The following is a 23,206-nucleotide window of genomic DNA, read 5'->3' as shown; positions in this document are numbered from 1 at the left end:
CACAAGCTACATGAACTACACGAGCAACAAAAGCTGCTTTAGAATGACCGCTAACCGTCCGTCATTGTCCCTTGCGTTTGCCGCAATGTCATGGTGTCCCATCGCCCTCGCAAGCGCCGCCACGTCTTCTGAAAGCAGCTGCATCGCTGCAGACATAAGCGGGCGGTCAGCGGTGCGTGCGCAGTAAAGAGGAAGTTTCACATCGCTCGGGCCGGTGAATGGAGACACAACAGCAGCGACGGGAAGACCCGGCTTGGCCATCACACAACAACGTCCGCCACATAATAGCAGAGGGTGGGGAAGGGAACAACCGTAAATTGTGGCAGCCGTGGCGACAAGATGGGCTGCAGCGCCTAATGCAAGACCCCAATCGTGCATCACGTCCGATGTCACTCCCACCTCCTTCCCCTTCACAGGCAGATAATGGCCGCATATGGTGTCTGCCAATCCAGCTAAATCCACGTGAATAGGGAACATTGTCCTCAATTCTTCAAACCGCAATCGCCTGACAGTGCCAAGCTGTGCACGAAGCGTGGAAAGAGGGAGCTCCTGTTCATTCAGCATCTTATTTGCCTCTTGTTGCTGAACTTCTTCAAGTGCTGTGCTTGACCGCAGCTTCTCTAGCTGCGCCATCTGCAACATCATTGATTCTTGCTCCTCCTTGTATCGATTGCGCAACTCAAGTAATTCACTTGAGCGGCATCCTAAATCTTCACGGGCCTTGGCGAGACGAGCCTCCAACATCGCACGCTGCGCCATGATAGCAACCTCCCCACGACGCGAATCCATCATGTCATCGATATACGCCTGCCGTTCTCCACGACGACCCACTGCTAACTCACTGAGATAAGTCCATGCTAACGTAGCCGTCGCAAATGTTTTAAGGTCACCCAGCGTTATTTTTTCCATTGGAGCATTTATGCTTTTTCCCCGAGCTCGCATTACTTCTGCGTCCACGCAGAGTCGTGTGGGATCCGAGTCTTCGTGCAAGTACGGTGTTTTAATAAAATCCATGCCCTCCCCTCCCTCATCCATCTGCACGCCCTGGTGCTTTGGGAAAAAAACACCATCCATACAGCGGAGCAACACTACAAAGGAGTTCGGTCTATTTTCCACGTGATACGGTAAGTTTGGCAACGAGTCTGCCTTCGTCATTGAGGCGGCCACGTACTGTACATGGGAAGTCTGGATCAGCATCTCGTAGAACAGGCAGTCTGTTTCAGGAGAAGCAATCGCCTCCTCCGGGTGGGTTGTGCAATAGTACAAGGAAAAAACAAATCGCGTAATTCCCTTGAATTGCTCAATGGTTTCTTTCGGGATGTGGTCCCACACCGGCTGCTGGGTTTCACGGCGCACCTCACTTGTGTAGATGCGGCGGTTGCCCCCTTCCGCCGCCATTTTCCCGACTTTGCCCGGCGGAAGACTCAAAACAAAATATGACGAGACACAACGTTGCCCCTGTGACGTACGGCAGCCAAGGCGCGCTCCATCGCACAACGTTGGAGTGTCCAGCGCCGATCCCGCAATTCCGCCGTCGTCCGCCGCCTGTACCGTCGCCCCCATCGGATGAAGTGGCAGGTTCCGGGCGTATATGTGCGTGATGTGACGAAAGCAGCGAAACTCATCCGGAAAAACGGAAGACGACATGTTTCCCAATACCAAAAGAAGAGGAAAACAAAAAAACAAAGTAAAGTTATTTCTTCTCCTTTGTTTGTGTGCACGTGCCTTTCTAATGAAAAGAGTATACGCGTCAATGTCGTACTCCCCCTTTGGCCACGATGAAAAGGTGGATGGAGTGAAAGGAAAAACGCACAAGAAGTAAAAAAGTAAAAGATGCACGTGGAAATGCAGCTGGGGAAGAAGCAAAAAAAAAAAAAAAAAGAAAGCCTCGCAGGAAATAAAAAATAAAAAAGGAAAAAAAAAAAAAAAGAGAAGAAAGATGCCGATGGGAAAAATAAATAAATAAACAAAAAAGGAAAGGAAAAATTACCGTCAACTCTGCCTTCGTGCGCTGCCTGCATGGATCTCGTCTTCCGCCACGAAACGTCCACGTTTGTGTGTGTGTGCATTTGTAACCGAGAGCTGCTGTCGATTTCCTCCCCTTTTTTTTTTTGTTCGTTTGTTTCTTCCTTTTCTTTTTCCTTTTTTTTTTTTTTGCTGTTCGCTTCATTTATTTACTCGCTCTTGCTGGCTGCGGGATCAATTGTCTTCGCCGCCCGTGCGAACCCCTCGCAGATGCGGGCACACATTACATGCGCCGTGGTAGGGTACGCGCTCAGGCAGGCCTGCTGCGTCACGTAGTCGATGCCGTCGAGATCGGCCTCGTCGGTGCAGGAGATGCAAAAGAACCCCGCGACATTCTTCACGCCGCCCTGAAGGTTGTCGTCCACCGGGTCCGCAAGCGCCTCGCGAGCCAACTGCGTCGCGGTACGCACGGGCGCAGCGACAGCATTCGTCAGCCCGATAACCTGCGCCCCACACGGCACCACAGGCGCGACGGAGCCCGGCAGGATCCTCATCAGCACAGTCCCATCCACCGACCGCACCGCACCATCGCGGAGCAGCGCGGCGACAAGTCCTTTGAAGCGGCGAAATGTGCGTGGCGGGCGCAGTGCTGGCGAAACCTCAATGGTGCGTCCGCTGCGTGCGAATAGACTGATGTACACACGCAGCCGCCGCTGCCATCCAAGCTCCGAGTCAAAGAGGGCGAGGAGACACTGATGCACAATGTCAGGGCGGACATCCTTCAGCGAGGCGTTCGCAATCTCAGTGCTTGCCGCGCGGTCGTACGCATCAACCACACCCTCGCGTCCAAGAAGAAGGCCCGCATTCTCCAAAATGACTACAACGGCACGCTCAGTGGGTGGCGGTATCATCGCCTGTTTTGTTGAGTCCGTGTAGCGCAGCGGATGGTAAACGTCGCTTCTCGCCCCCGATCCATTGCTCGTATTTCTAGGCCTCTTTACAGAACGCCGCGCCGGCCGGGCTAAGTCATGTCGTGACATGTCACCTCCACCACGCTGCCACAGGACTGAAAAACGTAAGTGCGGTCAGAGAACAAAAAAAAAAAAAGGAAGAGGAACTCTCAGCTACATGCAACGAAAGAAGAAGGCAATGAAGCAGCATTGGCCCAATGATCCCTCTCCCGTCATGCAAATTATTTTCACCTGCAGTGGTACTCTCCCCCTGACTCTCTCTGTGTAGTCTCATTTATGTAAGCCTTCTTGTCCGCATCTCTCCTTCTCTCTCTTTTTTATTTTTTTGATCTCTTTTTCTCTTTTTCTCTTTTTCTCCTACCCCACGCATCTCAGATCTTCTCTTTTCTTCCCTCCTTCCATTTCCCCCCTCTCTTCCACCCCGTCCTTCGCTCTGTCCTGCTCTTCTAATCCACGTTAATTATCTCCGGGCTCAGCCCTGTCGTCTGCGTTGCTCCCGCCCCAATGTCGGCAGACGAGCAGAACACATCCCCATTGCTGCTGAGCGCGTGGCGTGTCATGTTCGCCGCTGCACACACAAGCTGCTCTAACCGCACCAGTGTCTCCTCCTCCGACGGCTGCAGGGCTCGACCCGCCTTTAGCCACTGCAAAACCGACCGCACCGTATCTTCACTGCGCTGCAGCCGCAAAAAGAACTGGCCCTCGTGGCCGTCAATCACACTCTGCGAAAAAGTGGAAGCTGCGTGAAGCGCAAACTCAACCAAAGAGCCCGCCGACTGACTGCTCTTCGCTGCGTGACCGCTTCGTGACAAAAGACTCTTCCACTCTTCCAAGCGATGGGCTAAAAAACCCTCACAATCACGCATACTGACATCTGTGTCAGCAACATCACCTCCCTGCAGCAGAATCCTCAGCGCGGTCGTCACCGCCTCCGAAAGTCGAAGTTGGCCCAACGGCACAACCGCGTTGCGCTGTGCAAAGTTCCGGAGACACACGGCGGCGTGATATCGAAGCATCCCATCCACCCGAACTTCTTTTCCGTCTTCGGTTAGAGCGAAGCTAATGTCCACAAGACGACGTATGCACGCCAGAAAAGTCGGGTCTTCAGAAAGTACAAATCCCGTCACAGCAACAAGCTCTGCCGCCACAAAACGTGCGCACTCGCAAATAGCATAGGAGGTATTTAATTCCTCCGCAAGTTTTTGAAGAACTTTCGTAGCGATCAGAAGAACAGCCGTGATGCTTTTAGGCGAATTAGTCCGCTCCAGTATGTTATGCACCCTCTCCGGGACAGATGCAATAGTGATGCAAATGCGTGATGCCATGTCGCTGTTGATCTTCAAAGAGGTATAATCCTGCCATTCCGTGAGCACAGCCCGAAGTTCATCATGAATTGCTTTTGCCTCCTCCTCCGTACCGCCTAACACCTCCTCTTTTGGGATCGACTTCTCGTTCCACCACTGATAGACAGACGATTGATGGTAAAGAACATTCACCAGAGTACAAAATGAAGTGGGGTTTAATGACGATATGCGTGTTGCTGTTGTTTCTGCAAACGACCCATAAAGTGATTTCGGTGGGCGCTGCAGCTGTCTGCAGATCTCCGTCAGAAGCACCGCCAGGGCGTTCAGAAGGCGTCGCAAGCATGTCGCCCTGTCGCGTGATTCCGCTGGAAGCTCACGGAGGGCGCGGAGCTGCTCTTCGCCAAGCTGTAGCAGCTCCACTCCAAGTCCCTCCCGGTCTGCGTTGGACAGTCGGCTCAGCACGGCCTCCCACACCAACAGCACACGCGCTGCACTGGTGTCATTTGGCACAAGGAGCGCTGTCATGAGTAAACTAAACACACGGCAGCGCAGAAGCGAGCCACCGCCAGGCGACCCTTCCTTGTCGCGCCACTCCCCGCCCCGTATGGCATCCACACTTCTGCACGCAAGGCTTCGAAGAAGCAAAAGCAGCTGCGCGTTGAGATGCACCTCGCCTGAGGACTCGGCAGCCCCATCGCCGTCTTGTTCTGGAAAAAACACGGCGCGTGGGAGATTCCTTGCGTGTCGCACTATTCTATGGCACAGAACTATGTCAGGATCCTTGTCACATGACGCTGCTAGAACTGTTGTTACTGTTGTTTCTGCTGCTTCTGTCGTCTCCTCTTGTTCCGCCACATCCGAGAAGACAAGCCGCATATCGGGCAACCATAAGAGAAATGCGGCCAGTATTCTCTCCACATATGCCCGGTCGCAGACCTGGAAGGAACGCGTTGCTGCTAACATTGCAGCCAATGCCGCTACTGAAGAGCCAGCGGCAACAGACGCCGTTGCCAACTCCGCCGTCGCAGCCGGAGGTGGGTCGGCAAGACATTGTAGAAGCAATCTCAAATGTTCACCCGCTGAAAGTGGTGACGACGCAGAAAACGAAGATCCCATCGCCTCCAAAATGGCCAGCAAGCGGACAACGATGCACTGGTGTAGCTGCTGCGCTGCCTCCTTATGACCACTCGTTGCAACCGTGAGGCAAACGACAGCGTGAAGCCCTACAATCGACTGAACCAACCTCTCGTCTCGAGCCGCAATAAAAGGATGTGCTCGCACCGCTGAAACAACATGAGAGGCAACAAAAGAAGTCAATTTTATCTTTTTCGCATCGGACCAGTCGTGAGAAAAGACATGGTGGTGTAGCTGGGAGAGCATGAACTGCAGGATCCCGCTGTATACGGGTTGACTAATGGTATTGAGTGAGGAAACAGAAAGAAGCAGTTTCCAAGCTGCATTCATCAAAGCCAGATTGTGCCCCGCCTCAATCAAACCACACAGACGCAACAACTCGGGAAGAGCATTCACCTCATCGAACAGCACGGCATCCGCCTTCACTTCCCTCAACGCCGACATTTGTCCCGATGTCAATGCAGCCCGAAGTGCGTCAAGAGTAGCACTTGCCATCGTCTCCTGCGTCTGCGGCATTACTATTCCGATTCTCCTTCCTTAGGAACCTTACCCCGTCCCTCTCTCTCTTCTTTTTTCTTCTGCAGCTAAGCCCACCCACACGCAAGGACCCTCACGTGTCCGTGGCACACTCTCCCGCACACTGTGTGCAAATGCTCCGAGAAGCAGAAAAAAGAAAAAAAAAACGACAATGACGAGTGGGGAGATGCAGTCATGAAAGCACATGGCATCTGCAGAGGTGTTTGGTTTCAGTTTCCAACTCTGCCCCCTCAAATGGAAAAAAGCTACGGAACACTCTTAAGAGGGAAAAAAAGGCCTTCACACGGTATCAGGGCAAACGCCGTGTTTCCTTCGCACGTTATTTCCTTACATGACCCAAACGACTCGTATAAAATTCCCACGGCAGGAAACACCCCCGTGCACGTCTCCCCGTTGTGTTATTCTTCAATGGTCGCGGCACACGGCAAGGTCGCCCATTGTAGCCCCCGAGTACCTGCAGGACAGTGCACATGGCTTTTTTGCTGCATTATCCGACTACCCTGAGGCACTGAATGTGAAAACGCCTCGACGCAAAAAAATAAAACCTCAAACCCCCCAAAACTCAACCTTTTCACGTGGCGTCCCCCGAAACAGACGGACAGACACACACCAAGACAACAACAACAAAAAAAAAAGGGACAGAGCTCTAAAATAAACGCAAAGCCGGAGAAGCGGCATGATGGTACACAACACATCCACAGCGAAAGGCCGTCTCATAGGAAACATAATTCTTTTATTTTATTTGTGTGTGTGTGTGTGTTAGAGAGCCAAAATTTTTTTTTTTTTAATCTATCGATCTAACCTTTCATCGTAGAAGGCAAAGATCCGCCAAAATCCATTGGACGCGTGGAAAGAAGAAAACACTCCAATGGAGGTGCGACAGACAAGATCTCCACTCTAAACCCTTCCGGGCCTTATCTTTGCTTTAAAAAAGACGTCCTTGCGTGTTCCCCATCAGCTTAAATTTCGACACGCATACTGGCATTAGGCATCTCTCTCTTTTTTTTTTTTCGCTCTCCCTCTCTCTCTCTTCTTCTTCTTTGGCTCTTCTACACTGAAACAAAGTGAAAACTCTATGGCTAAGTGCATCCATTCATTCATAACTACATACATAGATACCTGCGGTGAAAATTTGTGCCTCTATCGATGTTGAATTTGAAGCGTCATGGGTGGAGTAGGAGGTACTCGCACCGGTGTGGCCTTGACCGCCTTTTCAATTCCTGGCGAGTCACCAACATCATTGTTGATGGAAAGACTCTGGGAAGGAACCTCAACATCTCCACTTTCATTTGTCCTTTCCATCTCAACCTCCTGTGCGAAAACCTCCCTTGCGACCCTTGTCGCATCGACGTGTTCGATCCACTGCAGCACGTGCTGTACCCGGGCATTCAACTGCACATTGCGTCCCTCCAGCCTCGAGATTGACTCACGGTGCTCCAATGCCAGCGCCTGCAAGGCAGCCTCCAGCTCTTCACAACGTGCTTCGGCTCGCACAGCCCTTTGTTGCACATCTCGTAGTGATTCCTCCAAAAATTCCACGCGGGGCTGAAAGGCCACTTCATCATTCCCCGTTTTCAAACCTCCCGTCCCGCCCGACACTGTCCGTGATGACATCCCCACCCCAACGGAGGACGCTTTTCTCGCACATGTTGGCACTTGATGGGAGGGCTGAGACTGGATCACCGGAGTAAACTTCTGGTGATTCTTGTCCCTCTCCGCCGTCAGTTTACACCTTGAGCTGTTCTTAAGTTTCATACCCTCCATCCACGGTCGGCTGCGATTTTCAACGCTTGCATCGCGCGTCACTCGCCGAGGCTCCGTTCGCGGAGCACTTACGGTGGGTTTCACGCGGGGCGTTGGACGGTTTTGATTCCAAGCAGGGCGTGCCGGCGATTCGCCCCGCGGCGTTCTCTTCATCGGGCTCGATCGTGCCGTATGCACTCGATCCGGCGAAGCACTTCGCCGTTGGCAGCCCTCACATGGCGTTCGTTGCTGCGAAGACGTTATCTGGCGGGGTGGAGGCGAATCGTCCGTCAACTCTCCCACTGCGGCAACCGCGGCGGTACTAGTCGCACGGACACTGCGCAAGAGCTCTTCAATTTTTACAGTGTTTATGGGACTTTCCAATTCTCGTAGCTGAGCTGTGTGGGGACAATATTGCTGGTCCGTGCCCACCTGTGCTGGCCGATAGTGATCGCTCAGTGTGCTCGCCTGCATTTGCCGTTCATTTGGATTACTCCGAAACAGGCGGGTTCCAGTAAACAACGACGACGACGACGTTGATGGCTCCAGCGTTGGTACTCGGACAGCGGGGGCTTGGGCCACACGCGGAGCGACACCCTGAGCAAGCATTGTGGCCTCTCTTGTTGTGTAGAATCGATTCTCTGCGGTCTCTCAGTATTTATCGTCTTTTTTATCTCCCTCTTTCTCCCTTATTTTTACTGCAGTCACACAACCCCCCACGCACCCCTCTTCCTCTTGGAATAAAGTGTAGCCTCCACCAAAAAAAAAAAAAAAAAGAGGGGGTACACACAGCAACAGCAAAAAAAAAAAAAAGAAAAAAAAAGGAGCAAGGGTTAAACTTTGAGTCATAAAAAATCCCATACATCGTTGCTTCCTTGATAAGCACAAAACAAAAGAAAAGAAGCAAAAAAAAAAAAAAAAAGATAAAAAGAAAAGAAAAGTAACGACTTTCATATGTATCAAGTTGCCAAGGCGGCACCGGAAACCAAAACCTTTAAAAGTGTCTATACTTTCCTTCTGCCTTGTAATACTTGTGCTTGTAAGCATATTTCGATAAAGAAGGGGGATGACAAAAAAAAATTAATACAGAAATTTTAAAGAAAAAAGAAACTGCAATGAAAGGGATAGATCTCTAGTGGCGTGTTTCCCGCCTCTTTCTATTCGTGTGTTTGGTCATCTCATATATGGCAAAATAAAAAATAATAATAATAATAAAACAGCACCAAACCCATCACAGCCGCCTGAGATCACTGCGGAATGATTGTCGTTACGATAGAAAACGCAAAGAGAGCGGAAAGAAAGGGATAGACAGGTGGCGCTGCCTACAAACTGTCGTGCATGCGAGAAATAATGACTCACTCACGGTAAACAAATCGACAAGAGGTCTCTCTTGAGTAAAGCCCACATGGAGAGTAAACATTTCAATTTTCATGCCTTTTGGCATTTCTTTTTTTTTTTACTCCTTTTTTCTTGCGTGTTTGTGTGTGTGTGTGTATTTTATTCTTGTTTCTTATTTCTACCTTGCCGCTTCCCCATCCATCCATCCATCCATGTTGCTGACTATAGATGGGGGAAAAGAAGTTTAACGTCGCAATGGCTGAGCAACTCCACATACCCCCCTTCACCTCACTTTACTTTTTCTTCTTCTTTTTGTTTTCTTTGGTTTGTGTTTCCCGCTTTGTTTCCCTCACACAAGGCCCCTTCTTCGAATTGCCATCTGGAATTTCCTTCCGTTTCATTTCCTCTTGCATACAGTTTCGCTGGTCAGCTCCCGGTTCAACATGTCGCGGATTTTAACCCTTGGAGTCCCGGCATTTCTCTTTTTTCACGATATGGGAGAAGTGAAGGAAGCACCAAATTTGCGAGATCGGAGATACGACATGACATTGTTCAGAGCCTCATACCAAGTATCCGCTTTCATGCGCCTTTCGGTGGCCAACTGCAGGATACGCCTACTCGTTTCCACAAGGAGAACGTAGTAGGTCAGCGGGACGCCTTCAGCGTTCCGACGTTCCAGCTCACGAAAAACCACTTGGAGAATCTTCTCTAGTTTAATGGCTCCAGCAAAGGTGCTCTCGTGGGTTTCTTTGTGCGCCCACAGCAAGAGATGACTCTGCGAATCCACCCACACCCACCGTGGGGACACGGATGTGCCATTGCCGTTCCACTTGTAGAACCAGTCACCAGCTGCCAAGATCGACACACTGGTACGAATATCTATCGTGGTCCGAGTACTAGACAAACCAACGACGTCGTTGTTTGGGTCAGTCATACTGTTTCGATCTGCCATGGAAATTGGAGCCCCTTGAGGAAGCGGTGAACCAGGAGGTCGCCGACGCTGTCGCGAAGAAACAAAAGGACTCCCTTCCTCTTTAGCAGCATTTCCCGTGTATATCACCGATCCGGCCGCCTGCCAGTTACGTTCATCTGGAGGGCCAAAAGGAATTTTGGCTGCCTCAGTTGAATGCCGTCGTTGATTAGACCTTTGCTTCACACCCCTTGGGCTATCCATGTAAATTTTCGGTGAACTGTCATGACGCCCGTAACTTCGGTTCTCCCCATTTCCACCCCTGCAGTTGCTTCTCCTGTCATTGCCTAAACCGCCAGCACGAAGCCCATCCTGGCGTTGAAATAATTGTGCCCCAACATGCCATGTCGAAAGGGCATGGGGCGACACTGTCCTCCCCCTACGTGAGCTAACTCCTCGCCACCGTAAAGTGGGAGAGTCGGATGAGCCATACGTCAGCAACGGCACGGTTCGAGAAGGAGACCTGGCGGAGGCGAAACCATTGCGACGCCCAAATTCAACATTCTTTTCTACAAAGAAAGAAGAGAAATTCCCCAACGGGCGCCATCTAAGCTGCAAGTTTTCGTTGCCCCGGAAACGACATCTTCCACGGTTGCTGTTATCACGATCCCCAAAGCGTGGCGAGGAGCTGTACTTGAAAGAACCGGTGTCATGTTCAGAGCCACTGCTATTCGCAATGAGTCGTTCCCGCTTGTAGTGCTTATTCTCTCTTTTTTCTATACAAACACCGAGCCCCGAATCCGCTTCGTCTCGAGTCGCCCGTGCGACATTTTCACACTGTCCTGCTTCATCCGCTGTGCTGTGGCCCGGCACACCTCGCGGAGTGGGACTCAATTCATACTTTATCAGTGTTGGCGTTTCAACGTTTTTTATAGCATCCCACTGCTGAGTCTGCGTCGCCGTAGAGGAGCCGCGTCGATTATTGTAGTTGGCGTTTCCTCCACGTCGGCGACGATTCTCCAGAATCCTCTCTAAATGCGCCTCATGGATCGAGTCCATCCGTATCCTCCCACCTTTTCCTATGACAATTAAAGACAAGGAAAAAAAAAGAAAAAAAAAAAAAAAGAAGAAACAGAACGTCAATGAACGTTGTGATGCAAACTGGCGGATTGGGCAAGACGGGATGTGAAGACCATCTGTGTGCACCTCGCACTTATGCGTCCAATTTCCGGTGCGACGCAAAAAAAAAAAAAAAAAAGGAAAAAAAACCCCACCAATGAAGAGAAAAAGGGTCCGATAGAGCCAATTCACTTTTTCTGGGCAAAGGATGGCAACTCTGCGAGTCCGTGGAACAGATCCCATTCTTCTTCCGATTCTTGCATATTCTCCTGTTCCTCTTTGGCGTCACCAGTGGGCTTTTTGTCGTGAAAGAGTGTCACTCTATCACCGCGCTGAATCCCCGTGTTTGTCCCTGGAATAGTCCAGTACGACTCCAAAGTTTTAGCCGCGCACGGGGAACGAAACGCATCGGGAACCTGGAACGCATCCACAAGGTTGACGCACTGGGGAGCCAGAACGGTGACAATGTTATCCAGGTGGGACTCTAAGACATTGGATTTTCCCGGGCTTATCATCTGCTGCGTCAGGATGTAATCCAAACGGTCTTGTTGACGAGCCAGAGCATAAATCCACCCAATGTCTCGAAGAATCTTTCTCGCCCGCGGGTCGGTACACGCTTGTGTCTCGGCCATCATCACCTCCATGGAAAACATCTCCATGTAGGCCTCACCACAATGCAGCACTTGTTGATGACGAAACATCACCCAGTCGTACCACTGATGTTCCGCGCCCCCTTTTCGACGCTCAATCTCCCGTGACTGCCGCAGTCGCTTTTTCGCAGAATAGTGTTTGTGACTAAAAAAAATCAAATGCCTGCCCAGATCAGCAATTCGGGGAGAATAAAAGGGATTTTTAACAAATCTATCCAACGCCGCAAAAGGCTGCAGCAGACTGGTAAGCCACCAACCCCAATGGCTGGCTCCTATATTTTTTGTGACTGACTTGAACGCAACCTCACGGATCAGCGATGACTGATCTGCACCTTCTTGACGCAGGTGTGCCATCACAACCGCGTCAATATTGCCCGTGCTCCCCAGTGATGCGTGGACCCCCATAAATTCATCCACAAACCGATGCAGCTCAAGAAGAGTTTCTTGCAAGAAGTGGATGGTCCCGGCCAGCTTCGTCTCGTCCTCATAGGTTGGGCGCCTCTCCGTTGGCTTCGAGAACACTGAAAGTATACGGCGCCAATCTGCTAAATACACGTAGGATTTCGCAATAATTTTCACAAGTGGTGTTTGTACATGTTGCACACCAAAAAAAGGGTAATCCCTTCTCCCATCCGGTCCCACAACATCTTTTTGTGCAATGAAAAAAACAACATTTGTCAAGAACCTCTTCAGTGCACCAGCGTAGAGTGCAGCGGTTGCCAAACGCATTTGCAACGTTAATGCCTGAAGAGACGTCGAAGTATCCGCGTCCTCCGTTATCAAAACCCCTCCATCCACAACTCGTGATGGAAGTAAAAGGGCAGAAACAGCGATGCGAACGTCATCAAAATGAAGAATTCCCACTCCACTTGCACTCATCGTTGGATTTTCCCCTTGCATGGGCCGCATGCTCACGCCCTTCTTCAGAACGCCTCGTTCCCGCAGCTGCACAACAAAGAGTTGAGGACCTTGGTTGTCCTGTCTGTTCAAGGTAAGCGTCGCCGTCACAATTGCCCAATCCGCGCATCCTGCTCCCACGACGGCAAACTTCCCCGCCCCTCTCAACACAAAACACTTCTCGTCCTTGTCGTACCGCGCCTCCGAATTCAACGGGACACCTTCCGCTATAAGTTCCCTGTGGGCAATTGTGCCAATGACACGACAGGTATCCACATCATCTAATATTGCCTCCTGCATCTCCTTCGTCCCATGCTTCGCAATCATCGCCGCAAATGTGAAATGGTCAGCAGCAATTAAAGCCAATGAAGTGCTACATGATGCTAGCACATCAAAGAACGCAGAAAACAAACGGGGAGTTGATTTCACTTGTGCAAACGAAAGCAATTGCTTTTTAGCCACAGCTCGGAGGAGTTGCACGCTACGTTGAGGCGAATTCTCCTGCATCCATGTTTCTTCTGTCCGACCAACAAAATTGGACGGTTTTTTGGCAAGCACTTCAAGCAAAGCTGCCCGAACCTCTTCTCTATAATCGATATCCTCCCCCTCACACATAAAACGAAATGTCGGCTCCTCGAACGCGTGCTCCATGCTATACAGATTCCCCGATGGATTCAACTCCAGTCGAAGTGGAAAAGAACGGTAAAATAATCGTCCTTGTATGCATATTGGACCGGCCAACATGCCACAACTAGCAAAAGGAAAAACGATTGTGACTTGTGTAGGGCGGTGTGCAGCGGCAGCAGTGGCGACTCGTGAAGCCCCACGAAAAACCATCCCAGCGGCCATCCAATGACAAACAATGTATCTGCTTTATCCAAGAGCCACTGTTAGAATATATTTATATATATATACAATAATAAATGGGAAATAGGAAAAAAAATAAAAATAAATAAACACGCACTCTGTCGTTGGCCTAAGAAAGAGTGAAAGAAAGTAAAGAGGGAAAATTGTTGTGGTATAACAAGACGGATAACCTCCGCATTCCCCCCACCCCCACCCCGCATCAATTTCAAGAAGGCTGTCTAACAATTTAATTAAAATAGGGAGGTAATGAGGCAAAGTACCGTCAACTTTTTATTTTAAAATTTTTTTGCTTACTTCGTCGTCGTCGTCTCCTTTTCGTTCCTCTCTCCTACACGGTATCCTCCCATTTCCCCCTTCCGCAAGAAAACGGGGCCTCTTACCCAATTCCCGTGTAATGATCCATTCATTTCAACTTGCATCGATTTCATACCACTCGGAGTTCGTCGCCCAATCCTCAGATGTAAGACGCGGATGTGGAACAGAAACATCACCCTTCGTGGCATTATGTGGGTTCAGCTGCACCGCGGGAAGTTGTTTGGGCTGTTGGATGTGTTTCGTACTAGTGCGTCCACCAATTAACAAAACCGAACGTGCATCAAGAACCACCAGCCCCGCATTTTCTTTCACACTACGCACGCGAACAAAAAGTGTTGAGCCGAATAGCTGTTCCACACGCCCTGTTTGCCCAACCAAGTGGTAAGGCGTGTTGGGGCTAGTTTGAATGATCACCTCCGCTCCGCGGGTGACAATGTTGTTTAGTCTATCCATGGTCTGGCGTGGACTTGCGACTGCAGCTTTGATTTGCATGGGAGACAAGTAACGTGTCTCACTGCGATCCGTCAAGACGCAAATATCATTACGGTTAATACGAACAATACAGCCCACGGAGGAGGTGTCGGCCAACATCACTAAATCAAACAGCCTCCATGAGCCAGATGTGTGCCCAAAGGAGCCAATCAAGTTGCTCTGGTGGCAGTCGCTGGCACACACCGTCAACTCACGGGAAGCGGTGGCCCTATCAGAAAAAATGTACACAACATCCCCGGATGAGTTCACCACCGTGCCACTTTCCCCGGCCCGTTCTCCACTGCTGACTATAACATGCGTGCCTAAAGCAAAGTGTTTCACGCAGGCCGCAAGCTCAACACGAACTTTTATTGGTTCCTTCCTCCCAGGGACAGGGCACGAGAGGGAAACCGTATTGGTATCTAAAAATATGTTTTCAATGGTGCCCACAGTCTCTCGCAGCTGTCCCGAGACCACCCGCACAGTATTACCAATGCGCAAATCCGCTCCTCGATGACCGACCGAGGCAAACCGTGCAACAGCCTCTCGCACGCGTTCTCGATCGTTGTTAAAAAAGAGAGCGATCTCCTCCACAGTTGGATTTTTCATTTTTGTGCCGCTGATAACCATGCGGGAAGAGACAGTCTTTAAAAGATAACCCTCCTTGTCAAAAGTCAAATCTCCCCAGCGGTAGAAATCGCCCCGCTCCTGCACATACGCTGCAAGAGTTGGAACAAAAAATCTTGGCGGCAGGCGTATTTCAATTTTTTTAAATGGTTTACCGACAAAATCCTCACGCGGTACAACTTTCACAGTCACTTGATTACTGATGGGGTGAACCTCAACCACCTGGGCCAGATCAAGGCGGTACTGTCGCTGTCGCAGCCGAACAAAAGAACCAACACGTAACTTCTCAGGAGAGGGCCGTCGCTCCATCATCTGCATTAATTCAGATGGATTTACAAGAGTAATTTTGTAGCGGAATAGCCCATCCAAACCGTTCAATGCGTTCTCAACAAAAACTTTGCGGTGTGCCTCAATGTAGATGTACTCCTTTACGTGATCTAGGCAAAAGACGGAGATGATTCCCAGGTCAACCTTCCGCTTTTCGTAGTTCCTCCCAATCCGGTACGCGTAGCACTTATTTACAATCCGAGCTACAAGCAGACGAGCCATCCGCGGTCGACACTTCACGGCAAACACTCTCGGGTCCGTGTCCTGTGGCAAAAGATGAGATGTGTACCGTAATGAAGACATGTTCCCCTTGCCGAGACCAGCCAATAACAATGTTTCCGTCTTTCCTCCCTCCTTCTTGCTGGCACGGTGACGCTCTTCAATAGCGCGTGCAAGCTCCTCACTGGTCATGTTCTCCTCCCCCTCGCGAAAGATATGAGTTTTACGCGGCTCGTATGTCGGAATCCCTCCAACGTAATCGCCATCCTCATCCTCCTCGTCACTTCCCACAATAAAGTCGTCACCCTCAGATTCCGAATCACCGCTTTCTGCTGCATCAATGACGTATTTGGAACGTTTCCTCGGTGTTTCATTATTATCGTCTTCACTTTCATTACTCTCTTCAATTTCGGACAATTTACGGTGCTTTTTTTCGTGACGTAACCGTTTGCCCTTCCGCTTGTGTTTTTTTTTGCTTCCAACATCCTTGCCGTCCAACTCTGCAGAAGTGGCACTCTGCGGCAGTACTGCGACGAGCGGCGACGTCACGTCAAGCAGTTCATCATCCCCAAGAAGGTCTGCAAGCTCACTTACATTTAATTCTTCCGCCATGTCTACAATAACTTCCACAAATATATATGTATATATATTATTATTAATATTGTTTCTTTTGTTTTGTTTTTTAAGAATAAAGTTTTTTGGGAAAAGAGAAAAAAAAAAAAAACAACTCTATAAGATGCACATTTTCTTCATGACGTATCGCCGCCACCGCCAGCAGCACCACTGCCTCCTCCTTTCTTTTTCTCTCCCCACATCTTTCAGTCATTCTTGTTTCGTCAGATCCAATACCCAACAGGCTTGTGTATTCTTTTTTTTTTTGTCTACTTCTTTTCCCTCCTTTAGCGTTTGCATATACTTTACAAAAAGGACGGCAGGAGAAAGAAAAAAATAAATAAATAAATAAGGCGTCTCTAGTGTACATCCTTTTGCTGCTGCCAGTCGCCACATACCAAGCAATTCCTCACTGACAAACACCGGAGTCAGTAAGCCCTCTGGTCTTCTCCATCCACTTTCCCAAAGGGCATTTTACCTGCGGCCAGTGGACATTTCACAGGTGAATTTCACCCAATAAACCAACTCCACATCCTCGATAAAACTTCCCCGCCCAACGTCCCCCCTGAGCATCAACGTAAACTCCAAATCCATGCATCCTATTATTTTCCCACTGCCCTTCGTAGCGAGAACCATCGGGCCAATTGTAAGTGCCTGTACCACAAAATTCATTGGCGCGCATACCGCCGGTGTATGTGGCCCCACTAGGAAACTGCAGGACACCCTCCCCGCACATAGCGCCTTCAATCCAGTTACCGTCGTATATTGTGCCACCCGCGTCCTTAAAAATCCCTTTCCCATGTTGAATTGGAACAATTTGGGGCATCACCTCCGGAGGCAGCTGCCCACGCAGAGTGGAAGCAGGAGCGGGTGTCGGCATACCGAGAGGTAATTCAACAGGAATCTCACGACGAGTCACCCTCCCTTCATACACACTGCCGTCATCACAGTGAAAAATGCTGATTTCCTCCTCCTCACGAGTTTCATCTTTTTTCTTTCGCATTCTATCATTTTCTTTCTGCATGGCCAAGAATACTTTTCAGTCTCGCCTTAAGAAACAAAAAAAAAGTACACTTCTTAATGGAATGTCACGCCGATGTCCAGATTAAGGGCTGCATTAAAATTCAGAAACACAAGAAAAAAAAAAGGGCAAAAGAAAAAGTTGTGTCTTTATGTTTAAAAATAAAAATATAAAATTTAAAAAGAGGGGCATATCCAATAAAAAAAGTAAACGATAAATGAAAAAAAAAAAAAAATGCACGTGCATGCCTGTTAAAAAAAAAAAAAAAAAAAATCAGAAAAAAAAAAATCTTCGACTGCAGATGTAAATTTTCCGCCTCTAAAGTTATTTCATGCTTTTCTTCCGTCGATAACTCATTTAAATTCACATGTATACATTCTACCGTTTGTCGTTGCTTTTCTTTTTACTTCGCATTCTTTTATTTTCCTTCATTTCGCCGGTAAACCCCCTTATTTCGTTCGTGTCCCTGATTTTGTGCATGTGCCTTCGTTCCCAAGGGCAATTTGCCACGCATCGCATGTATCAGTCGTATCGTTTACTGAAAGGTAAAAAATGTGGTGTGCGAGCTCACACGAAAGCGCACAAGAAAAAGCAACAAAATTGCAGACAATATGAAGTGTATTATAAATACCATTGAAATAAAAGGAAAGAGAAAAAGAAAAACAAGGCAAGGCCACAATACTACATGGATTGCCGCAAAAGTGGAATTGCGTTCCCGCCTCAGTATTAGGCCAATGGAAACAACATCCGGGCCAAGTGCCGCAAGGCAACAAACGGCAGACATCAATGGACTTGTGGGCGTGGTCGTCACGGCAGTGGCCGTCACCGCAATATCGGCTAATAATAGAACAAGAAACAACACAAATACGGTATGTGGGGGCTGTGGAAGTGTTGTCCCTACCACCAGAGAAAACTTTTTCGAATGGGAGGGAGAGCCAGAGACGGTAGGAGCTGTTCCACAGTTGAGGCTGGATTCTAGGGGCATCGCAGGTGTACTATCCCGCGGCTGAGCACAACCAGAAAGCACCTTCACTTTTTGACATGAAGCCTGTGGCGCTGAAACCTTTCTAGCGACGTACCGAGGAGCCAATATTCCTCCATCTTCCTGCTTGGTGTCGTAGAGAAGAATAGGGATGTTTTCTAGGTGCATTGCATCTTCATAAAGACATTGTTCCTCTGAATTTGTATACCCCTGATATAAGGACCGCCAACGGTAAGTACCTACCACGCGCCAGTCACTCTCAGATATCATTTTATCACTTCTGCACCCGAGAATTATTGTGACTAGTGCGATGGAAGCGGGTAGCACACCAACCTATGCCCTTCCACTTTTTACGTAGTCTCCCTCCGGGCAAAAGAATGGTGTGCAAAAAAAATAAAATAAAATATCAAGAACAAAAAAATGCAACCGATACTCCTTCCTTTTGTTATTCGAGCAATTGAAGAAAAGATTTCACACTTTCTACCCCTCCTCTTTTTTTTTTTTTGTTTTGTTTTGTTTTTATTTTTGGTTAGTCTTTTCCGTTTCAGAAACGCGAGAAAAGATTCTCTTGATGGTCGACATAGCAACCCCCTAACTCACGCAGATACAGTCTCTCTCTCTTTTTTTTTTTCTTTGCTTACAAATAAGAAAAGCCATGGCACCATCAGAGTCTGCAAAAAAGCAAGGAGAGAATGCAAAAAAAAAAAAAAAAAAAACACCAAGCTTCACTCTGCCGCATTACAAGAAATCGCACCAAACCTGCTTTCTACCTTCTTCAAAAAAAAACTTTTAAACTGCAGGATGATAACGGTCATGTTATCGGTTCCAGCGCCTGTCGATACCTTCGACAAACAAGCATCCATAAGCCGCTCACATGCTAATGAAAGGTCACTGTGATCTGCCACTTCACTCCGAACAATCTCAACAGCTTTCTCATTCGTCACCATATCCCACACACCATCGCACGCAATGATGACAAACTCATCTTGTGGGGTCAGCTCCAGATGAACCACATCTGGAATCGCTGTCACCGCCTGCGCCTCAGGAGGTAAATCACTATCTTTAAAAGCAAAGTCACCAAGGGCACGACTTAGGGACAAAACGCCATTGACACGACCATTGTGAATATATCCCCCTGCCCTCAAGACGCGCTCCCTTTCTCTCGGTAAATTCGGCTTATGATCTTCACTCAGCGGAATAGCAGTTCCATCTCGACATAAAACTGCACGGGAATCACCAACATTACCGCAGTAAAGATGGTTCTCAACTATTAACACACAGTTACCTGTACATCCGCTCATTTCATTTGGCGAACTCCTCTGCATCGCTAAATCACCAGCGATAAATCCATCACGAATAGCTTTTTCCATATTTCCCTCACCAAATGCTTCCATGGATGTAATCCATTCCAGGATACGTATAGCAGAAGTTTGAGAAGTTTTACTCCCGCAGTGTCCATCAAATACTGCCGCTATCGCACCGTCTTCAGAAGCCATGTGAGATGGCAACCCTGGTAAAGAAAGATGAATAGTGTGGGCATCTTCCATGGTGCTTCGCCATCCCTGCATACTGCTAGCACCAACCCGAAGTTTGTCATCCTCCATCAAGATGGAATACTTATCTTGAACAGGGGTGTACAACATTGTTTGGGTATTCCCACGAAATGATGCTAAAGGCCTCATTAGTGCTAATTTACTTTGCCACCCTCGAGACCAAAATAAATCATTAAGAAGGAATATTGAAGTAGGCAAAGAAGCTCATTCAATAAAAAAAAGGTTTTCCTTCGAGAAAAACGGTAATTTTTTTTTTTTTTTTTTGTAAGTATATGGGCTTCTTTGAAATCTCTTCTCTACATCTACTCCACTTAACAGTGAGTCGGATGAGGTAGTTTTTTTTTCTTTTTTTTTTTTTTTTTGGAGGTTCCCCTTCCCGTTACTTTATCAATATTATTATTATTATTGATTCAAATAAATAAAACTACTTCTTACCTCCTTTAGCGGCGTTAAATTTGAAAAAGATAATATCACCGTCCTGAACTTCATAATTACGTCCTTCTTGGTGTTGTTTACCAGCTTCACGGCATGCAGCCTCATTTTCAAGCTTGTCATAGTCCTCCCAATGAATTACTTCAGCACAGATAAATCCCTTTTCCATGTCACTGTGAATTTTACCAGCTGCTTGAGGAGCCTTGGTGCCACGCTGAATTGTCCAGCACTTCACCTCGTCCGATCCCGCAGTAAAGTAGTGAATCAAATTAATAGCATGATAAGCGGTGGTAACAATCTTGTGCACCTGGGACTTTGTTTTATTCGCTGTACAGTATTCCTCTGCTTCCTCTGGAGACATATTGAGAAAATTGGCTTCCATCTCTGCTGAAACTGGGATAAGTGGTTCGCCAGTGTGCTGATCTATCCACTCTTTGAGCTTAACAAGCCATTTGCCCCTTTGTCGAATAAAGTCCTTTTCTGACATGTTGGCCAAAAAAATAGCTGGTTTCGCTGTTAAAAGCTGTAGTGTGTTGAGAAAATCAATTTCCTTACCGTTCCATTGGCAACACCGAATCTGTTCACCATTTTCTAGGTGTTCTTTCAGTTTCATAAGAACCTCTAAATCAAATTTCTTGCTTTTGTCGATCCCCCGATTAACTATGGGTGTTATCTTGTCAATTAGCCCATTGACCACTTGTAAGTCCTTCATAATCAACTCTGAGAAAATAATCTCTAGGTCACGGATAGGATCCAAATCACCTTCCACGTGTGTAACCTCAACTTCCTCAAAGACACGAATCATGTGGATAATTCCATCACATTCATTAATGTGAGATAAGAAAGCATTGCCAAGCCCTTCACCGTTGCTGGCTCCACGCACCAGCCCTGCAATATCCCGAATGTGAATTTGTGCAGGTACAATAGATGCAGGTTTATTGATTTTCACCAATTTTTCAAATCGATCGTCAGGAATGTTAATATCCGCGGTGTTGGGATCAATGGTGCAAAATGGCCGATTTTCAGCGGGAACACCTTTTTTAGATAGAACATTGAAAAATGTGGACTTTCCAACATTAGGAAGCCCAACAATTCCAACCTTCAAGTTACTTCCAGGTCGGCCCAGCAAAATCGTGCGGGGCGGTTGTGACTTCTCATCCTTCTTCTTGGGAGGCATGGTATTCTTTTAAAACAAAAATTTTCCTTTGTTTTCTACTATAAGGTGATAAACGACAAAAAATATAAAAGTAGACATATAAGATTATTTCATCTTGGTCCCATATTTCTATTATTATTATTATTATTATTATTATTATTATTATTATTATTATTATTATTATTATTATTATTATTATTATTATTATTATTATTATTATTATTATTATTATTATTATTATTATTATTATTATTATTATTATTATTATTATTATTATTATTATTATTATTATTATTATTATTATTATTATTATTATTATTATTATTATTATTATTATTATTATTATTATTATTATTATTATTATTATTATTATTATTATTATTATTATTATTATTATTATTATTTATTTTACTTATTTTTTTAATGATGCCTAATAGTAATTAAGAAGGAAAAACTGAGGTAATACTGATAATAATTCAAAGTGAAAAGTGGGTATTCGACATTTCATCTATGACCCCTTCCACTTCAGTTGCCACATTATTTCTGCTGGTGTCATCAGGAACTGAATGACCCTCATTATTCTCCTCAATTGATTGGTAGCTACAGGCACAACGATTGTTTTGTATAAGCTGCTTCAATTCATTCAATTCCATTTCCTTAAGAGAAATAATTGTCTCATTTTCTACAAGGGCCTCCGCCAAAACGTCGTTGATGTCCTCTGTATCACTTACTGCAGCTACAGCACCAGAAGTTGAAAATGTATTCGTGCTCTCCATTATCGAATCACCACGATTCTTTAAATATTCTTTGATCTCGCTGTTGCTCTCCTTCAATTTTTTCACGTGTCTTTCCATAACCTCTATTTCATTAAGAATCAGTTCAAGCTGGAGCTTACTTGCATCAAGGTCGAATGTTCTTCCTCGACTAGAGTTAGTGGAGCCTCTAAGCATGTAAACGCCCGGAAGGACCATTTCCCCCCACTCATTCTTGCCTCGCTCCCTCATATCCTTAATGTATACAATAATAATAATAATAATAATAATAATAATAGAGAAATCCAAATAGAAAAAAAAGGGAAAAAAAGATAAAAGATAAGAAATAAAAAAAGCGTATTCACTCAAAACAAAATTTTCTTATTTTCTTCTTGATGATTTTTTAAATTATTTCCTTCTCTATTATTATTATTATTATTATTTCTCCTTTTCCCCTGAAAAAAGGTTAAAGGTGTAAAAAAAAACAATTTGACACCTTCACATTTTACATCGACTCTTTTACAGAAAACAACAATGACGCATTATGGATTGCAGTCCATATTAATTCCGCAAACCTCCAAAGTGGTTCACGCCCCCATTGTTCCAATTGGGCAGCATAATTGATGTGGTTTCCCGTGTCTCTCCCCTCTGGCTCAATTTTACAACGAGAAAAGCCAAAAAAAGAGGCTCCCGTTGTATTTTTACTCACGTCAAAGCAGTTCATCTGTGAAAAAGCATCCGGTGAAACCCCTGAACTTGAGGCGTAAGAAACCAACGTAAACCGTATAACATGGACAAGATCTCGAAGATATATGTTTTTCTCAGGATGAATCAGATACCGATAATGTAAATACTCTGCAAAAAAAGCTTCATATACACCAAAAGAATCCTGGTACGCAGAAAATCCACGCAAAACAATAAAGGCAATACGAAAAGCCTCTTCACAACTTCTTATAATTGCGTTGAGAGCAAAGGGATTCGGGATGGGAACAAATACAGTTGCAATATTCCCTTCTCCATAAATCCAAATGCGTCCATCGTCCAAATTAACAATCCTACTAACTTCTCCAATATGAACAAAAACGTTTTCTGTCTCACGCTCCACCGATTTCGCCCATAAGATAAACTCACACAAGCTGTGAAATGGCGTAGCACCCGTTACCAACTGAACGTCACCACTGTGATTTAATGATAGACGCTCTAGAGACACTATATCTAATTCAAATAAAACCTTTTTTAAAGCCGATCCAATTACCCGTTGTGATGCAATAAAACAAATGTGAAGAGACCTTAGCAATTTCACA

General features: G+C 46.8%; 13 protein-coding genes across 13 annotated transcripts, besides 28 other annotated features; all 13 read right to left on the bottom strand.

The window, feature by feature from the left end:
* Window positions 1–23,206: part of a sequence feature (heterozygous, non-Esmeraldo-like haplotype) that runs on past the window's edge.
* Window positions 16–1,647, bottom strand: Tc00.1047053504741.120 (hypothetical protein, conserved; the record flags this gene model as incomplete). The annotated part of the gene is made up of 1 exon (XM_812690.1): window positions 16–1,647. One exon carries the CDS (start codon window positions 1,645–1,647, stop codon window positions 16–18), a length of 1,632 nt encoding a protein of 543 aa, XP_817783.1.
* Window positions 1,865–1,938: a sequence feature (T-rich).
* Window positions 2,103–2,156: a sequence feature (A-rich).
* Tc00.1047053504741.110 (hypothetical protein, conserved) lies at window positions 2,175–3,005 on the bottom strand (the record flags this gene model as incomplete). The annotated part of the gene is made up of 1 exon (XM_812689.1): window positions 2,175–3,005. The coding sequence occupies one exon, from the start codon at window positions 3,003–3,005 to the stop codon at window positions 2,175–2,177; it is 831 nt and encodes a 276-aa protein (XP_817782.1).
* Window positions 3,234–3,384: a sequence feature (GA-rich).
* Window positions 3,383–5,890, bottom strand: Tc00.1047053504741.100 (hypothetical protein, conserved; the record flags this gene model as incomplete). The annotated part of the gene is made up of 1 exon (XM_812688.1): window positions 3,383–5,890. The coding sequence occupies one exon, from the start codon at window positions 5,888–5,890 to the stop codon at window positions 3,383–3,385; it is 2,508 nt and encodes an 835-aa protein (XP_817781.1).
* Window positions 6,903–6,948: a sequence feature (GA-rich).
* Tc00.1047053504741.90 (hypothetical protein, conserved) lies at window positions 7,052–8,263 on the bottom strand (the record flags this gene model as incomplete). Its single annotated transcript, XM_812687.1, has 1 exon — window positions 7,052–8,263. One exon carries the CDS (start codon window positions 8,261–8,263, stop codon window positions 7,052–7,054), a length of 1,212 nt encoding a protein of 403 aa, XP_817780.1.
* Window positions 8,454–8,477: a microsatellite.
* Window positions 8,541–8,594: a sequence feature (T-rich).
* Window positions 8,844–8,871: a sequence feature (AT_rich).
* Window positions 9,187–9,206: a microsatellite.
* Tc00.1047053504741.80 (hypothetical protein, conserved) lies at window positions 9,480–10,961 on the bottom strand (the record flags this gene model as incomplete). Its single annotated transcript, XM_812686.1, has 1 exon — window positions 9,480–10,961. One exon carries the CDS (start codon window positions 10,959–10,961, stop codon window positions 9,480–9,482), a length of 1,482 nt encoding a protein of 493 aa, XP_817779.1.
* Window positions 11,003–11,034: a microsatellite.
* Window positions 11,143–11,170: a microsatellite.
* On the bottom strand, window positions 11,210–13,417 carry Tc00.1047053504741.70 (hypothetical protein, conserved; the record flags this gene model as incomplete). Its single annotated transcript, XM_812685.1, has 1 exon — window positions 11,210–13,417. One exon carries the CDS (start codon window positions 13,415–13,417, stop codon window positions 11,210–11,212), a length of 2,208 nt encoding a protein of 735 aa, XP_817778.1.
* Window positions 13,463–13,493: a sequence feature (AT_rich).
* Window positions 13,504–13,525: a sequence feature (AT_rich).
* Window positions 13,703–13,723: a sequence feature (AT_rich).
* On the bottom strand, window positions 13,844–16,006 carry Tc00.1047053504741.60 (transcription initiation protein, putative; the record flags this gene model as incomplete). Its single annotated transcript, XM_812684.1, has 1 exon — window positions 13,844–16,006. The coding sequence occupies one exon, from the start codon at window positions 16,004–16,006 to the stop codon at window positions 13,844–13,846; it is 2,163 nt and encodes a 720-aa protein (XP_817777.1).
* Window positions 16,025–16,057: a sequence feature (AT_rich).
* Window positions 16,337–16,358: a sequence feature (AT_rich).
* On the bottom strand, window positions 16,503–17,030 carry Tc00.1047053504741.50 (hypothetical protein, conserved; the record flags this gene model as incomplete). The annotated part of the gene is made up of 1 exon (XM_812683.1): window positions 16,503–17,030. One exon carries the CDS (start codon window positions 17,028–17,030, stop codon window positions 16,503–16,505), a length of 528 nt encoding a protein of 175 aa, XP_817776.1.
* Window positions 17,182–17,210: a sequence feature (AT_rich).
* Window positions 17,281–17,315: a microsatellite.
* Tc00.1047053504741.40 (hypothetical protein, conserved) lies at window positions 17,563–18,279 on the bottom strand (the record flags this gene model as incomplete). The annotated part of the gene is made up of 1 exon (XM_812682.1): window positions 17,563–18,279. One exon carries the CDS (start codon window positions 18,277–18,279, stop codon window positions 17,563–17,565), a length of 717 nt encoding a protein of 238 aa, XP_817775.1.
* Window positions 18,396–18,416: a sequence feature (AT_rich).
* Window positions 18,502–18,529: a microsatellite.
* Window positions 18,706–18,725: a microsatellite.
* On the bottom strand, window positions 18,735–19,691 carry Tc00.1047053504741.30 (protein phosphatase 2C, putative; the record flags this gene model as incomplete). The annotated part of the gene is made up of 1 exon (XM_812681.1): window positions 18,735–19,691. The coding sequence occupies one exon, from the start codon at window positions 19,689–19,691 to the stop codon at window positions 18,735–18,737; it is 957 nt and encodes a 318-aa protein (XP_817774.1).
* Window positions 19,806–19,826: a sequence feature (AT_rich).
* Window positions 19,898–19,924: a microsatellite.
* Window positions 19,952–19,986: a sequence feature (AT_rich).
* Tc00.1047053504741.20 (GTP-binding protein, putative) lies at window positions 19,987–21,171 on the bottom strand (the record flags this gene model as incomplete). The annotated part of the gene is made up of 1 exon (XM_812680.1): window positions 19,987–21,171. The coding sequence occupies one exon, from the start codon at window positions 21,169–21,171 to the stop codon at window positions 19,987–19,989; it is 1,185 nt and encodes a 394-aa protein (XP_817773.1).
* Window positions 21,281–21,552: a microsatellite.
* On the bottom strand, window positions 21,627–22,154 carry Tc00.1047053504741.10 (hypothetical protein, conserved; the record flags this gene model as incomplete). The annotated part of the gene is made up of 1 exon (XM_812679.1): window positions 21,627–22,154. One exon carries the CDS (start codon window positions 22,152–22,154, stop codon window positions 21,627–21,629), a length of 528 nt encoding a protein of 175 aa, XP_817772.1.
* Window positions 22,170–22,200: a microsatellite.
* Window positions 22,210–22,257: a sequence feature (T-rich).
* Window positions 22,324–22,345: a microsatellite.
* Tc00.1047053504741.4 (hypothetical protein, conserved) lies at window positions 22,408–23,206 on the bottom strand (the record flags this gene model as incomplete). Its single annotated transcript, XM_812705.1, has 1 exon — window positions 22,408–23,206. A coding segment is annotated over one exon (799 nt), but the record flags the coding sequence as incomplete, so codon positions are not given.

Source organism: Trypanosoma cruzi, genomic scaffold, assembly GCF_000209065.1.
Source record: "Trypanosoma cruzi strain CL Brener 1047053512861 genomic scaffold, whole genome shotgun sequence".
NCBI classification, from domain to species: domain Eukaryota; phylum Euglenozoa; class Kinetoplastea; order Trypanosomatida; family Trypanosomatidae; genus Trypanosoma; species Trypanosoma cruzi.
Note: the sequence above shows the minus strand (reverse complement) of the source record. Positions and strands in the feature narration are given on the sequence as shown.